General features: G+C 44.7%; 1 protein-coding gene across 1 annotated transcript; it reads left to right on the plus strand.

Moving 5' to 3' along the window:
- The first annotated feature begins 685 nt into the window (after nucleotides 1-685).
- LOC8044156 (intracellular coagulation inhibitor 1-like) lies at nucleotides 686-1,894 on the plus strand. Its single transcript, XM_002416636.5, has one exon. The coding sequence runs from the start codon at nucleotides 686-688 to the stop codon at nucleotides 1,892-1,894; it is 1,209 nt and encodes a 402-aa protein (XP_002416681.4).
- Nucleotides 1,895-16,355: the final 14,461 nt, after the last annotated feature.

The following is a 16,355-nucleotide window of genomic DNA, read 5'->3' on the forward strand; positions in this document are numbered from 1 at the left end:
ATAATGATAAATACCAAACGGATTCTTTTTTTGTTAAAAATAACGAGACATTACTGCACTAGAGACGCACCGGCAAACAATGCAACGTGGTTTTTAAAGAAAAATAACTAGAGAGAAGGTAACAAAATGTTTTGTTTATTTGTATTCATTTTTGTATTAAAACCAGCACACTCTTTTTTATTGCGTTGTTTTTGGAATATAAAACGTCATTTGTAATTTTGATTACAAATAAAACTCACGCGGCAGAGAAGAATAAATAACGACCCTTATCAAACCGCGGCTATCCAACTTTATAAAAGACATCTCACGAACACTAAATAACTGTTACTTCACAAGCGCCGCGCAATTTTCCTGCTAAACTAAGCTCTTTATACGCACAGTTATACAATATAATTTTATTACTAGACGAGCGAATCAACTTCGAAAAGTTAAATTACCTTTTATAGAAACAAAACCTACAAGACCGAAATCCCAAAGCGTGAGGAGTACAACACACGCAAAATGGTTTGCGAAAATCCCACTCAGTGTCCACCATTTTTCGAGCAATACAATGGCGTTTATGGGGATAATTCTTTATCAAAAGGAGCCGACTTGATTGTGGTGGTATGTTTTGATCTTGGTTTTCAATCCGCCTGTGCGGGTATAAAAGCTCCAGAAATCTTAACGCATTCTCACTTCTTCAGCGATGTCTCCCCGGAGTGCACTTATAGTCTTGATTACGGTGCTAGCGGCTGCTGGGCACGTTAGTACTCAGAGCGACGATCCTAAACTCGCCAGGGCAAGCTCAGAGTTCGGTTTAACACTTCTCAAGGAACTGTGCTCTACCAGGAAGCCTCAAGAAAACATCTTCTTCTCCCCAAGCAGCATCTTCGCAGCGCTGACCATGGTTTACGCTGGTGCAAAGGGTACGTCTGCCGCGGAACTTGAGACTGTCCTAGGCCTAAGCAGGGCACAAATCACGACGCGGGACGCCGTTCTCGGGGCGTACAGGACGTACCTGAATGACCTCCAGTCGCCCAACGTGACCCTGAAGATAGCCAACGCAGCTCTGGTCGATAAAAGGCTTAGACTTCTCGAGAGCTACAAGCGGGACCTGGCTGAGACGTTTGGTGCCGAGGTTCGGTCTGTTGATTTTGAGAACAATCTGAAAAACGTTGTGCCGGAAATTAACCAATGGGTCAAGACGAAGACAAAAGGCAAAATTTCCGATATCGTTAGCGAAGGTTCCTTACGCGAGGCAGTGATGGTCCTCATAAATGCTATATATTTCAAAGGCTCTTGGGAGAACGCTTTCGACACCAATCAAACAGCTCATTTTCCGTTCTACAATGGAGGCATCGAACCTGTCCAGGTGAAAACAATGGCACGCTTGAGCACGATAAACTATTGTACGCTACCCGAGCTCAAGTCTCAAGCCGTTCAGCTTCCATACTCCGGGCACAGATACAGCATGGTCATTGTTCTTCCAAACGACAGGATCGGACTTCCTCAGCTCATAGGAGCCCTCTCTGTCAGAACACTTCTGACTCTTCAGAAGAAACTGTCTCCGCACGAAGTGGAACTCAGACTCCCGAAGTTCGAGCTAAGAACAAGCTACAAGCTTGTGGATGCGTTGAAGGGGCTGGGCTTAATATCCATATTCAGCAATCGGTCTGACCTATCGGGGATCTCAAGTTATGGGAAGCTCAAAGTGTCCGATGTTGTGCACAAAGCTATGGTGGATGTGAGCGAAGAAGGGACTGTCGCAGCCGCTGTTACGGAAGTCAAGGTTGTATTTGAAAGCCTCAGCTCTCCAGAGGCTCTGAATGTTCACGTCGACCACCCTTTTCTGTTTCTCATCTCTGACACCGTCCAAAATCGAATCCTCTTTATTGGTGCGGTTCATAGATTGTGAACAGACCGCATCTGAAGAGATGTTATTTGAACTTCCTTCGCCGCACTTGGTAAATATTTAGAAAAGGTTTTCCTAACTAATAAACCATATTCGAAGCAATATATGTGTTTACGTCCTTATGAGTGATGCTCCTTCAAAAGCACAGCCGTGCAATAAAATGGGCTCTCAAAATATATATTTTTAATTGCGTGTCATCCGCCTGTTGTCCAGATTATCTGTGAGGTAAGAAAATGTTTAGGGTCCGCTGGTGCTCCGCCGTTTTCATTTTTTATGCTCGTTAATTACCGTTAAAACTGGCTCAATGTAGCACAAGATTTCGCTGATCTAGTTACAAAATTCTAACGGAAACAAATATATTCCCGAAGTTATTGGGATTTTTGTTTGTCATCGCGTTTTATTAAATTTAATCTCTGGTATAGTCAGTTGCAGATGAAGAAAAGTATTCGAAGGAAATGAGGGGTGGGGCGGAGGAAGCAAACGAAATGCTGGAAAGGAGAGAAGGAAACCTTCTCTCTTGTTTTTTTTTTCTGACTTCTAACTTGCACCGAACCTGAGCGCACTGAACGTAGTATCTTAATAAATCTTTCCTTTTTTCGAATTTCGCTTTATTTCAAAAGTTATAGGCAAAATAAGATTACAAAAAACAAGCAGAAAGTAACCTCCTCCATGACGCCCTTGGTTGCTTAAGTGCCCGTGAACTAGAGGAAGGGTAGTGAGCTCAGCGAGCGCTCACGGCTGCCGCGCTAAGTGTAGACGGCTGGAGAAGGCGCCACTAAAGCATGTTTAGATAGGCTGTTTGAAGCGGGCAGCCAGGGCGGCTCGCATTGCATTTGCGGTGCGATTAAACACTAATTCGGCATGACACTTCGTGGGTCAGAAACGACAGCAAACACGGGGTAAAGATCAATTCAGAACGGGAGCCACTTCGCGCTGCCATACTGCCAACCGGCCAAACCGCAAGCCAAACCTTCTCGGCGAAGGCCTTCGGAGCGCTCGAAACCGGTCGGATCCTCGAGCCCGTATACGACTGCAGCGCCGCCGGTTACATCCGGGACCTTTCTACGCTCGCCGCCCCTCGGTGCCTGATCGCACTGCACCGTTCTTGTATACGTCGCCTTTTGCACCGCGTAGTGGCGGGTATGTCGACGGGTCATTTCTTGTTTCCGTACTTTATAAGCTGCATTTGTTTTTGTTTTCTTTTTTTTCGATCTAAAATACTGAACAAAAACTACTTTTATAAATATTGGAAACGGTTCGCGCCACTTATATTTTGTATTTCGAAGCTTTTAGCGCCTCTCACCAGTAGTAAGCCCAGGACAACAGACTACATTACGCGCGCTTTCGGCACCGCGCGTCGCCCCCGTAGGTGGAGGAGGTTTCCGTGTCGTCCGGTTAAAATATGACGCACTGATTTTTAGTTACTTTCTCCGAGACTTGTGCTCGTTACTTGAAAAATGAAATGAATTACAATTACAAATTACCGAGCCTCAAATGTAATGGATTGCAGTTACAAATTACTTTCGCTGAAAAGTAACGGATTACTTTACTCGTTACGTTACAAATTACTTTCACGTTACTTTTTCCGTACACTTACCCAGGAAACAACTGAAACAAGTTTGATATTTTTCAAAAATGTTCTGCAACACTACTTTTCATTTCTCATACACCCGTATAATCGTAGTCCTTGTAAATATAAAATATTGTATTTAAGGGAAAGAGTGTACGTGCACTTCGTTCACCTATAAGCTGACAAGGCACCGAAACCGGCAACCACACACGCAATCCCGCTAGCTTAAGGCCTCCGGAAATGATCCATGGAATTGTGCAGACAAACCTAGCGGTGCGCATGCTCAGTAGCAGCGTCTACCTCTGCTACTAGATTCGGAGCTAAAGACGCGATCTACGAAAGCTCCCTCTTTACTCGGGTGTTTCGCCCGTTATTCACAAGAAAAGAAACATTTGGTTCTAACGTTAGAATGTATAGCGAATTTAGAATGCAGGTGTCCCAGCTTACCTTGATGTGTTTCCGTAGATTAGAGTTCGTTTTTCTTGCTGATGACAATGCGTGTTTTTTGGCGAGCAATGTATGCACTGAAAATCTAGGTTTCCGTTCTCCTGAATTTCGAACATCTCATTAAGAGTTGGTCATGGAGACGATGGAAACTTCATGATCTAAAACTCGACCAGTCAGAGAAAAAGTGGTGGTTACGGGTTATCGATCTTTCATCGGGTCTCACTTTCATACCAATATTCGTGGAGGCCAGGGGGAAAAAAAGGCATAGAGAGCGAAAGCAGCGGTGGCCACCGGTCTCAAAAAAAAACAACAACAATAGAATGTCACACCGCTTTTACGCGTTCTGTCTTTCTCTCTCTCTCTGTCACCACTCCTAGATGGACTAACCTCCCCCCACCCTCCCCCTTTACGTTGGCAGTTGACTGTAAAGTGAGGAGTGGACTCGACCACCATGTCAAGACAAGCAAACCAAAAGAAGTATCGTTCGTACCCTCAAAAACGATGCTCTTAGGCTCGCACCGGGCGCTCTTCAGCCATGCCTCCAGAGCGTGCTAAAATAAAGTAGCCTACATCAAAGACAAAAAGAATTTGACTTCTTCGCACGAGGCTACATCGTCTGTTACGTGAGTTGTGAACCCCCAGATCGGAAAGGGGGGGGGGGGGGGGGGGGGGGGGCTTACGGACTCGCCTTTGATGTATGTGCAGGTGGCGGGAGACGTCGAAAAGCTTGGAAAGTGTGAAACGGTGTAAAAGACGAAAAAAAAATAAACACGAAGAGCTTTCCGCTGCGCAGAAGAAGAAAAACAGGATGGAGGGCGACGGAGAGCCTTCTCCGCGTTGCCTTACTTGATCTTTGTCTTTCGTATATTTGTGCATGCCCTGCCCATATTGAATTAACCTGAGACTGGGGTAGAGAAGAAACATCAAAACGTGGAAGGTATTCTACGTTTTGATGTTTCTTCTCTGCCAGTCTCAGGTTAATTCAACATGGTTAATATTCACCAGCTCGCCTGCACACTTACAATTTTTTTTTTGCCCTGCCCATTTTTTTTTTGTTCTAGTAACCGGTTATACAAAAACTCGTGTTTTCTTTTCGGCTATTCTTCCCTTCCTGATGTTTTCTATTTTGCTGAACTTGCTCTGTTTATGATGCTGAATTTTCAGTTCCTATTGCTCCAGTTACTGTAATATGCTCTTATTTAAAAAAAAACTAACGTAGTAATTAAATACGTTAGCATTTATTTCGAAAAATGCATATCCAACTAGCCCACCTTAATATTTTCGTTAGCAATTATTTTTAACGAAATTTCATTACAAATTTCTTTCCATAAAAAATAACGTGGCACTTACAAAATTACATAAAAAGTAACTGATTACTTCCCAAGTCTGCTCTCTCCGTGCCCGCTGGCTTGCCCGAACCCCAAGAGACGTGAAAACCGCAAAAAAAGGTAGACGCTTAAATATGATTGCAGGGCCTCATTAAGGAGCGGTCGAGTATAGGTCACGTAGCATCAACACACATAAAAGTCAACGTTACTAGATTAGCTCAGTTGCGAAGCTGCCAATTGACCTTATGTGACGTCATCGCTTCAAACAAATCTTTACTAGGGGCGTCGTTATGGACAAATACATGGGACGGAATTTCGCTCAGAAAGGACGATCGGTAAAATATCGGACCTGGAATTTTAACGTCTAAAAATAATAGATATTGGGAGCCTAGATTTCACACTTACCACGACAGAAGTTGGCCGAGAATCGGATGTTTCTGAAATATTTGCGATGGCAACTTCCGGTCCTCGAGAGGTCTGAAATACCTGCTGGAGACGACAAAGGCATGACGAACGCACACGGAATGACTGGAGTATGCCGTCTACACGAGTGTGAATCCTTTGCTCAATTATACTGTTTCGTCTTACGTTCTTTGGCGAAGAGAACACACAGACAACCTTTCGTGCCGGAGTCAAGCTGAAGACAGAGGTTTCGTTTATTAAATATAAAACGAAATAAAAGAAGGACTCCTCTGGTGCGGGGCGCTCAAATTGAGCGCGAAGCGTGGAATCGGACGTCTTTAGCTTCTGGTCCCATGCTGTAAATGAGAGCGTCGACTTGGTGTGATGATGGTTGAGATGCCGGTCCTGATGCACTGTGGAAGCGCTTGAATCTTATCCTCCACGCCGGCCATTCGTTAGTTGTTGTAAAACTGAAGGCTTCGGGTGGCGAGATGCGAAAAGTTGCTGTTACCGATTGTTGTGTAGCACCGTTGTCGGCAGAAGTTGAGGGCTTGTCCATTCTTGCTTCTTTTGAAGTCGATCCTGCGCTTTACTAATTATTAGCAGACTCGCGGAGCGATCTCACTTCTGACACCATGTTTTGTTTTACGTTCTTTGGCGAAGAGAACACACAGACAACCTTTTGTTCTGGAGTCAGGCTGCAGACTGAGGTCTCGTTTATTAAATATAAAACGAAATAAAAGAAAGACTCCTCGTGTGCGGGGCGCTCAAGTTAAGCGCGAAGCGTGGGAACGGACGTCTTTAGCTTGTGGTCCCATGATGTAAATGAGAGCGTCGACTTGGTGTGATGATGGTTGAGATGCCAGTCCTGATGCACTGTGGAAGAGCTTGAATCTTTCTTCCACGCCGGCCATTCGTTAGGTGTTGTAAAACTGAAGGCTTCCGGTGGCGAGATGCGAAAAGTTTCCGGTACCGATAGTGGCGTAGCACGGTTGTCGGCAGAAGTTGAGGGCTTGTCCATTCTTTCTCCTTTTGTAGTCCATCCCTATTGAAAAAGGCCAATATGAACTCGGATTATTAGAAATATTGTATTTCAATGAAGTTGATGGAAACCAATAAAAACTTATTGTTATCCGATTAATCCAATACGCACGACGGGAATTCATATCGGAGCACAATATCCCGATATAGTATGCGGTTATTGGTATACAACAGGATATTGGAGCACAATATCCCGATATAATTTGCGGTTATTGGTATACAACACGATATTGAAGCACAATATCGCGACAGAACGTACGGTTATTGGAATAGAATACGACACCGCGTGCATATTGGTGACCGACATGGACATACTGTGCGGCCACACGATATATAAATATCGGTCGTCGATCACGGGCCCAAAGGAAAATACAATATCGCGTGGATAAATCTCAGAACTAATTCCAAGTTACCAACATGAATTACGTCGGCATATACCGCGGACTAAGAGGATACGTAACACAGTATTGATCGCCCGTGAAGCAACATGTGGATATCGGTACGCCCACATATACGACATTGCGTGAATGATATCGTAGAACAGCAGGAGTTACCATACGGCAATACGAGAGAGAACAATATTGGAGGTGGATACACACAGAACACAAACGTTCCGCGTTGCGAACACATTCACATTGATCGAAAGCGCAAGTGTACGTACGGCACACAGTACACAGAGCCTCGAGCGCTTGAAATGCTAGACAACCACCAAACCACTCAGAATAACTAGCTGGGACACTCGCGACCTACCTTTCAATGAGAAAGCCCAATAGCGACGTGCTCATTGGAGTGATCGTTTTCAAACAAATGTTTATTGCAGTTTTAATGCAACAAAAGTTAGGTTACCGATGTTGGAACCCAAATCGAACGCGATACGTGACAATGTCAGTTCGCACGATAAAATAATGAGGATTAATGGGCTTGACAGGTCACGTGCTTCTTACCCGCACATTTATCGATATTGACCCACCTTTCCGGGTAATCCTACGTCGTACACAAAATCGACAACCACACACGAGCACATTTCACCCACCCCTCTTCGTCGCCTGTTTTGCAAGATTCACACACTGTAAAACAACGACGGGAAAAATACGTGCATTTGCGCCATCAAACGATACGTTACAGACTCGTTTTATGAGAAACGTTTCCATCGTCAACCCGCGCGCGCGAAAGCTCGAGCGCTCGATCTTAGGAGGCAGTTCGAACTTCGAATTCCGAAGGGAGGCGAGCCGAGCGAGCCGAGCGAGTCGCGAGTAGCCCATCGAGCCAGACGAGCGGCTGAGCGAGCCGCCGAGGCCGCCGAGTGGCCGAATCCGCCGATCCAGCCAAGCCTAGCCGAGCCGCCGAGATTGCGCGATTGCGCCATTGCGCAGCGACCGCGGCCGTGCCAACCCGGCGAGACGGCGGCGATGGCGGGACCGACGGATGACAGCTCGTCAAGTTCGTCGCGCACTTTGCTTGTGGGTTCCAAGTGAAACCAACGCACTTTCCATCGCTTCGAAAGGTACGTATAGACGAATTTATTACTTGCAGCATTGAGTGCTTTGGTATAGGCTTTGGTATACACAGATCAAAGTGAACACTGAACGACAGTAGGGAGACATGATGTTTTGAAATCGCAGCTTATTTGAACGCATGCGTCCCCTGCTGAAAGCGTCTGGCTGTGCTCTGTTGCAGACGTCATTTCGACTGCGTGTACTCTGATGTAACGTCAGTCAGTGTTTACACTCGGCTAGCTTCACTATCTTGTTATCTCATGTGCGAAATAGACGTAGAAACCAGCGCGTCGTCTCTTTCGGATATTCAACCTCCAGCCCCCTGGCTCCCAGCGTGCTTACCGGCGCAAACCGTTCGACGTGTTGGATTCGTGGGCTCGTTCGAAGAGGCGTTGTTTAACGCTCACGAGTCGCCGAAGTGTTACCGGAGCTTCTCTTTACGAAAGTCGCAATCGACGCTGAGCTCTGAACTCGTACTTTTTTCTTCCCTGGTAGACTAAGAGTGCCGACTATTCATCTGTGGTGCCGACTGGCGCCGTACGAAGTTGAGAAAAGCTAGCGAGTCTGTTAGATTTTCGTGACGCCGCCCAACTGCTCTGCTACCGGCTGCGCTCAACGAATAATGTAAAAAAAAACAAAAAAAGCGCGTTTTCTAATTTTCAAATTTTTTTTTTTTGCCATGTTTCATTACAGTCGTTGCAAAGTAAATCGCGGCCGTACGTCGGTTGACTCCCGGTTACTGTCTCTACATCGTAGATTGTCTCACCACAATGGTGCCTCGTTGGTGTGATCTTATTCTGATATCGTTACATCTTGCTTTTTCATCTTGGCACACTTCTAGACGACCTTCTACACGTTGCACTCCTTGTCGACATGTCGCTGGTGTTAGAGACAAATCTGAAGTCGCTGTTTGCTCACTCCTTGGTGCACATATTTCATGTTCAACATCAGGTATCTGAAGGAGGCGCCATGAAACCCTGGAGTTTGTTTAGAGGTACCTCAACATACTGTATTCAAGTGTCGTTTTGTGTGTTATAGTTTCCTACATAACCAAATTGCACTTTGTTCGTAATATACCCTATAACTGTTCATTTCAATTAAAGTTGCTATGAAACATTGGCCACGAGAGGTGACTCGGCCAACGCAGCCTGAAAATTCCTGGCATAATTTTCTTCATGGGTAATTTTGGACATTGACAAATTTTCTTGTGAATAATGAGTGTTATGCACATGTGTTCTACTTTTCGTACAGGTACTTCAGTTAGATAAACCCCAGCAAAGGCAGCAAGACCGTCTCATGGGGTCACACCAAGGATAACTGCATTCCTGCTCGAGTCCTGAGTCTTGTCACCAAACTTCACTGAACATAATGGTACATTCCGTTTCGTTAACTTTTTCTTCTGAAATCTTTTTTATTGTTGCTTTTTTCTATTGAAAAAAGGGTAGTACAACGTTTAAACACCCAGTGTTTTTTTTTTCTTTTTGTAAAATGTGTAGTACATCGTTTAAACATCCAAGCGTTCATAAATGGTCTCTGTACCAGACAATAGGGTGTCTTATACCCTGTTTCATACTTAGCGTGCAACGCTGTCAAAGGTACTAATGTGGTGCGCATGAAAAAATAGAAAAAGTGTTACTCTGCGCATTTCGTGGACGAGTGGTAGAAGGCGCTGCTCTGGCGATATTGACGTCTCGGTGGCCGTGGTTCGAACCCATAATACGCACAAAGTTTTTTTTTTTTTTTTCTTTTTTAGACATACTTTTCGTGCCAAATTGTGCGCATTGACGAAGTGCATATTTCAGTTCCTCCTCCTTGATTTTTATTTATAAGTCGCCGAGAGGCCAGATTTCTACCATCTGGTCTGCCGCTTTGCAAGTGTTATTTGCCTCCGGCACCGAGTTATATTTTTCTTTCGTGCAGCGTGGAATGAGGAATCGCCCTGATAGCGGCCTTGTCCCAAAATTTATAATAAGACGTTAATCGACAATGGTTGTGGCCGGTACAGTTTATTTTGAAATAGCTGTCAAGGGTAGGAATCTCCCTCTCGGAGCAGAAAAAAATGCACCTTCAGGCGAATGGCGTTCTGTGTGAACTCGTCATGCTTGACGGTCCCCGTGCTCGAAACTTTCACGTTGCGAGGTCTTTGCTTCGGGGACGCCACCTTGCCAGATAGGCACTGCGCCTTGCACTTCGCGACAGTACAGGACACACTCCAGTGTCGTTACTGGCCGTCTCCAGGACTTCACGACCGAATTCTCCAGGGAATGTGTTCTTATGCTCCCGTACACATTGGCGATCATCTGCTGGCACTCTTTCAAGATTTTCGCACAACGAATCTTCGAAAACATCCGAGCAGGAGAGGTACTTGAGCTTGCTGCGCAAGACGCCATCTTCTCAAAACCAGCCAGTGCCACACAACCCGAAACCCCACAGCGGCTGCCACACGGATGAACACGAAAGCAATTTAAGGTGGTTTACATTATTTTTTCCTTTTTCTTAAAAAACATTTGTGCTCCGTTGAAATCATAACGCCACTATCAGTTGCAGGGGACGCACTATCTTATGGGGCGAACGTAGGCACGGTCAGCAATGCAAACCGGTGCGCTAGCTTTGACTGCGTTGCACTCTATGTATGAAACATAGTATAGGATCGCTTCAGACGGGGCAACCTTTCCAGCAATTTTGGGGCTGCTGGCGGGTTGTTCCCTAGTTTTCCCTAGATCGACACAAATTGCTGAGATCGGGTCCGGCTCGAAGCGGACGAGCAACTCTGACTACTCGGAGATGTCTGAAGCGGCAGCAGCCAATCAGGAATGCAATATTTTCACGTGACACCCCTGTGGTCGTGATGATGAGAACTGAGGACTTAGATCTGGTTTGAAATGGATCATTTTTGAAAATAAACTGTTTCAAAAAGATGAGTTAGTATTCTCAGCGCAATTTAAAGATATAAAAACATGTTTTTAGGATATAACTGTGCGTCTAAATACTGTAAGAAAAATAAAATTTCATGATGATGATGGCAAGTCGTAGCAATTCGGTTGCTGCATGTGAACGCGGGCGGCCCGTGTTATTATGCGACATATAGATGCATAATTTACACACTAATTGATTTTCAGAAGCGCTTTTATTCACACTCTGTGGCTTTCTAGTGCTTGCAATAGCTTCTCGGTGAGCTAATGCCAGCTCTGCAAAGGGAGAGGGATCTTCCCACGCTTTGCAAGCTGTAAAGCTGTGGCTTGCACAGCTCTAGTGTGTCACACCTCGCTCACTGGCTCCATCGCGAAGCATAGGTGCTGCATGAGTCGCGCCACACCGTAATCCCATATACGGTCGGGTGACAAACCTGGGACCAATTGTCACTGCACTCAGCTATGGTATGGTGGCATGGTCGGGGCATGAAGCAGGGGTACAGCTTGGAAATGCTGATCTTCATGACATTTTAAACACATTTTTCATTACTTTTGTGTCGAGTTGTCAGCATTCTCAAGGTGAGAAAGCAAGCAGCAACGACAGCAAGAGAAGAAAAATTTAAGACCGCTTTCACCAAGAATCAATTACGAGCACTAGAAAGGCATGGAGTGTAATTAAAACGCTTCTAAAGGTGAATTAGCGTATAAATTAAGTACTTGTGCCTCAAAAACACAAAAAAATGTAAATATAGTTATAAGGATAAAAATATACACCAGGAGGACTTAAGCCAAAACTACAGTCTAAGTCTGAAATTTGACACCTTAAACCACTTGGCCACCACCCAATTTTATTTCCAGGTCGTTCATCGAGGTATATGAATTTTGTTTGCAGCTGTCGGCTGCAAGAGAGATTGCCTTAATTTCATTTACTTTACTATTCCCACGAAATATGACAAGTGATAAAGAATAGAACCTCATTTGGTTGGCCGAGGCACTGTGCTTGCATCAAGGCAAACTAGCCTGTCTTGCTGGGTTCATATTTCGTTTCATCACCTGTTTAGGATTCTGTTGTCGCTCATCAGAAGAAAAAAAAAACTGACTAATTCTGACTTATTCTGGTGTGCAGGTACCCTTGGCAGTAAACTCTGCTAAATAAGGCAAAATATAGATACTTTTTTTAGCAAATATGCATCGTTTTAGCAAAATGAGCTACACTATTTGACTAACGTGAAACAGAACGAGCCTCTCCACTTGGGTCTTTTTTCATCTCTCGCAGACACTATTTTCTGCTTTTTGTGGTTTGTATCAGACTTTTGTATTCTGTCCGGCCAAAGCATCTGTGTTACACTAAGACTGGGTTCTTTAGGATATCTACAGGTATTCTTCGCTGCAAATGGCTTCCAATCAGGAACACGAGTTTGTTCTCGGCCACCGAGAGCAAGTATTTTCAAGGTAAGCCATTGCCCGCCTATATCAGCTTTGTGTTTCATTCCTTTTGGATGCCATTTCCTATGTGTAGTGGTCTTGCACTAGTAGTTTGTTGTCTCTCTTCTGCAAAAGCACCCAAGTTTAATTAAGACCGGGTTCTTTCTTATACATGCAGGTCTTGGTGGCAAGAACCAGCCAATCAAGGCCAGAAGTTTGTTTTTTTGCCGCGCATGGCAGGTGTTTTCAAGGTGAGTGATTGATGCCTATCTGAGTTGTTTGTTTCATTCCTCACAGACACTCTATTTCCTGTCTGTATAGTGGTCTTGTTTCAGGCTTTTGTGTCTCTGTCCGGCCAAAGCATCTGTGTTAGACTAATCTTTAGGATATGTGCAGCAATTCTTGGCAGCAAGTGGCTGCCAGTCAGGAACACGAGTTTGTTCTCGGCCACCAAAAGCAAGTATTTTCAAGGCGAGCTATTGCCCGCCTATATGAGTTTCAGCATTCATCAAGGAGCGCAAAATCAAAGCCCGGGGGTTGGCCATTGCAAAAATGTTGACTCGGAAGCGCATAGGGAGGAAGCTTTATAAAAGTATCCACCTGCTTCTACAAGACAAACCAAAACTAAGAATGTGGGTTCCATTTGAAAAAAAAAAAAAAACATTGTTAGCCCGAATTAACTCAGAAGCGGCACGGAGCAAACAAGCCACGGTACAAGTATGCTTGGTTCAGGCGTTTGTAGGTGTGGTAGATGACTCGGTGTTCTCTAAAAAAATATTTTTTTTCCAAAAGTGTGGTGGTTGAATATTCAGGGATGGGCATTGAGTCGGGATGTTAGGGTAAAGATTTCATCCAAAATTTTGAAGGCCTTGTCTCCCTAGCGAGGGGGACAAGGCCTTCAAAATTTTGGGTTCGCAAAAGGGGTGCGTCAGTATTGACGTCTCATTTTACATCATGCGTCTCAATTTAAAACGCGCTATAAATGACATGCCTGAGATTCGTTTGGGTGTACTTCCTCTCAGCAAGTATATGGTTCTGTCTCAAAAATGTCTAATCTGATGTTGACCGCTCCTCAGGTCTCCACCGACGATTCATCAGGACGAGACCCAACCGGGACACTAGGGAGGAACGGCTTAAGCGAGGGAGGCTACATATACGACAGCTTCTTGCGGACAAGAAACGAAAATAGATAGATGGTGGGTGTTTCATATGCTATGCCTTTTGGCGTGCACATTATGTTTGTTATGTTTCAAGATTCCTGCAGAGTTTGGTTTCAACTATTGTAAAATACCGAGCATGCGCCCAGGTCGCAGAAGCGCCTACCCTCTGATTCGGAACGATCCGCAAATAAGCAAAGGGCATACCAGACACCCATCCACCTGTTTTGAGCCGTGCTCAAAATATTGAAAGAGGACATCAAGCGCCAGGTGCTGTGGCGCCTTTGCCACAATAGCGCCAGTCGCAGAGCTGACAGATCCGTGACTGGCGCAAGCCATGGCATGGCCTTTGGGAACCAGGGAATCGGGATTAAAGAAGTAGCGCAGAAATTGGAGGCGAGTGGTGAAGGTGAGCAGAGTTAACAGAAAACAAGGACGAAGGGAGTTCCGTCGCATGAGGCATCTGTGTCCCGTGCATGTAATTTTGAGTGTGCTGTATGCGGCTACCCAAAAAAATTGTTACTTGGACGTAACTAATCGCAAATCTCTCTTGCAGTTTCCATGGCCCACAAGCCAGCCGGCTTCCAGTTCGTTCTCATTCAAAGGTGAGGATTCTAGATTTTCTAGATTGCTCTGAAGCAGCAATACTGAAGCCAGACAAGGGGTACGGCATATTTAATGGACAGAACGACTGGGGACGCTTTCACTGAAGCTTGTTTTGCTGCAATACACGTGTGCATTGCAGCAAAACAAGCTTCAGTGAAAGCGTCTCTACTCGTTCTGAGCTCCGTCAATTAAAGGTGCCGTACCGCTTGTCTGTATGGCTTCAGTGTTGCTGTAGGCGACAAAACGTGTGCCCAGTTTTGTCACAAGAGGCATATTATGTCACGCACATGTAATTTTGAATTTATCCGGCTTAGTGTGCTGTAGGTGGCTGGTCAAAGAAATTGATACTTGGACGCAGCTAATCGCAAATCTTTCTGGCAGTTTCCACAGCCTAAGAGCCAGCAGGTCCCAGTTTGCTTTTCTTCAAAGGTGAGAGTTCCAGATTCCCGAAGCAGGAATACTGAAGCCATACGACCGGTACAGCATTTTTAATTGACGGAGCTCAGATCGACTGGGAGCTCCTGCATTGAAGCTTATTTTTCTGTAATACAAGCGGGCGACATTGACACGTGCCCAGTTACGTCGCAAGAGGATATCTATGTCCCGCGCATGTAATTTTGAATCTTTCAGACTTAGTGTACTTTACGTGGCTACTCAAAGTAACTGCTACTTGGACGCAACTAACCGCGAATCTCTCTTCCAGTTTCCACAGCCTACAAGCAAGCAAGCACCAGTTCGTTTTTACTCAAAGGTGAGCATTCCAGATACTCTAGTTAGGTGCGAAGCAGGAATAGTGAAGCCAGACGAGCGGATACGTATATTTAATTGACCGAGCTCAGAATGACCTGTGGCAGTGGCATTGGAGCTTATTTTTACACAATCAAACACAGACATAATTTTGAATCTATCCGGCTTGGTGAAGATTTGCTACTTGTCGCAAACTAATCACAAATTTTTATTTTGCGGTTTCTATATGGCTACAGCTAGCAGGTGCTGTTTTCCTTAAGGTGAGGATTTCACATTCTGTTTTCAAACATGAAGTTTTTGAATGAGAGTCCTAAACAATTAACTTTCTTTTGCAGTAAATGCCAGATCCTCCAGTTCAGGAATATGTTGAATATATTTGTTATGGATAAGTCCAGTGTTTTGCTTCTTTATTCACAATTTGACAACAGCAACATTTTTTTTAATTTATCACTCAGAAATACACACAAGGAGAGACTGCGTTGCAGAGAAACGTTGCGCTGAACCTGATATTCCAACTCGTATATAGTTTTATTGGTAGCCGATATAATATATTGGATTCCAATATCCATAATACGCTGAGTATATTGGAATCGTAAACCCTTATTGGATCCCCATACGACACGTGGGGATCCAATAAGGGTTTATACGGTATTGGATTCCAATATTTTCAGCGTATTATGGATATTGGAATCCCATAACAAATCCTTATTGTAATACAATACAATAAATGTAATGTTTTCCAATACACTGTCTATATTGTATTGCAATACAATAAAAAGATATTGTTTACCAATATCCATAATACGCTGTTCATATTGGGGTTTTCCAATAGGGATCCTGCGCTTTACTAATTATTACCAGACTGGCGGAGCGATCCCACTTCTGACACCATGTCTCGTTTTGCGTTCTTTGGCAAAGAGAACACACAGACAACCTTTTGTGCCGGAGTCAGGCTGAAGACTGAGGTTTCGGTTATTTAATAGAAAACCAAATAAAAGAAAGACTCCTCTGGTACGGGGCGCTCAAGTTAACCGCGAAGCTTGGGAACGGACGTCTTTAGCTTGTGGTCCCATGATGTAAATGAGAGTGTCGACTGGGTGTGATGATGGTTGAGATGCCAGTCCTGATGCACTGTGGAAGCGCTTGAATCTTTTCTTCAACGGCGGCCATTCGTTAGGTGTAAAACTGAAGGCTTCGGGTGGCGAGATGCGAAGAGTTGCCATTACCGATTGTTGCGTAGCACCGTTGTCGGCAGAAGTTGAGGGCTTGTCCATTGTTCCTTGGTTTGTAGTCGATCCTGCGCTTTACTAATTATTAATAGACTCGCGGAGCG

This window comes from Ixodes scapularis, unplaced genomic scaffold, assembly GCF_016920785.2.
Source record: "Ixodes scapularis isolate PalLabHiFi unplaced genomic scaffold, ASM1692078v2 PGA_scaffold13__105_contigs__length_92229423, whole genome shotgun sequence".
Lineage (NCBI taxonomy): Eukaryota > Metazoa > Arthropoda > Arachnida > Ixodida > Ixodidae > Ixodes > Ixodes scapularis.

What these genes read in the sequence shown, in the direction of transcription:
- LOC8044156 (XM_002416636.5), top strand. Translation starts at nt 686, where the DNA reads ATGTCTCCCCGGAGTGCACTTATAGTCTTGATTACGGTGCTAGCGGCT.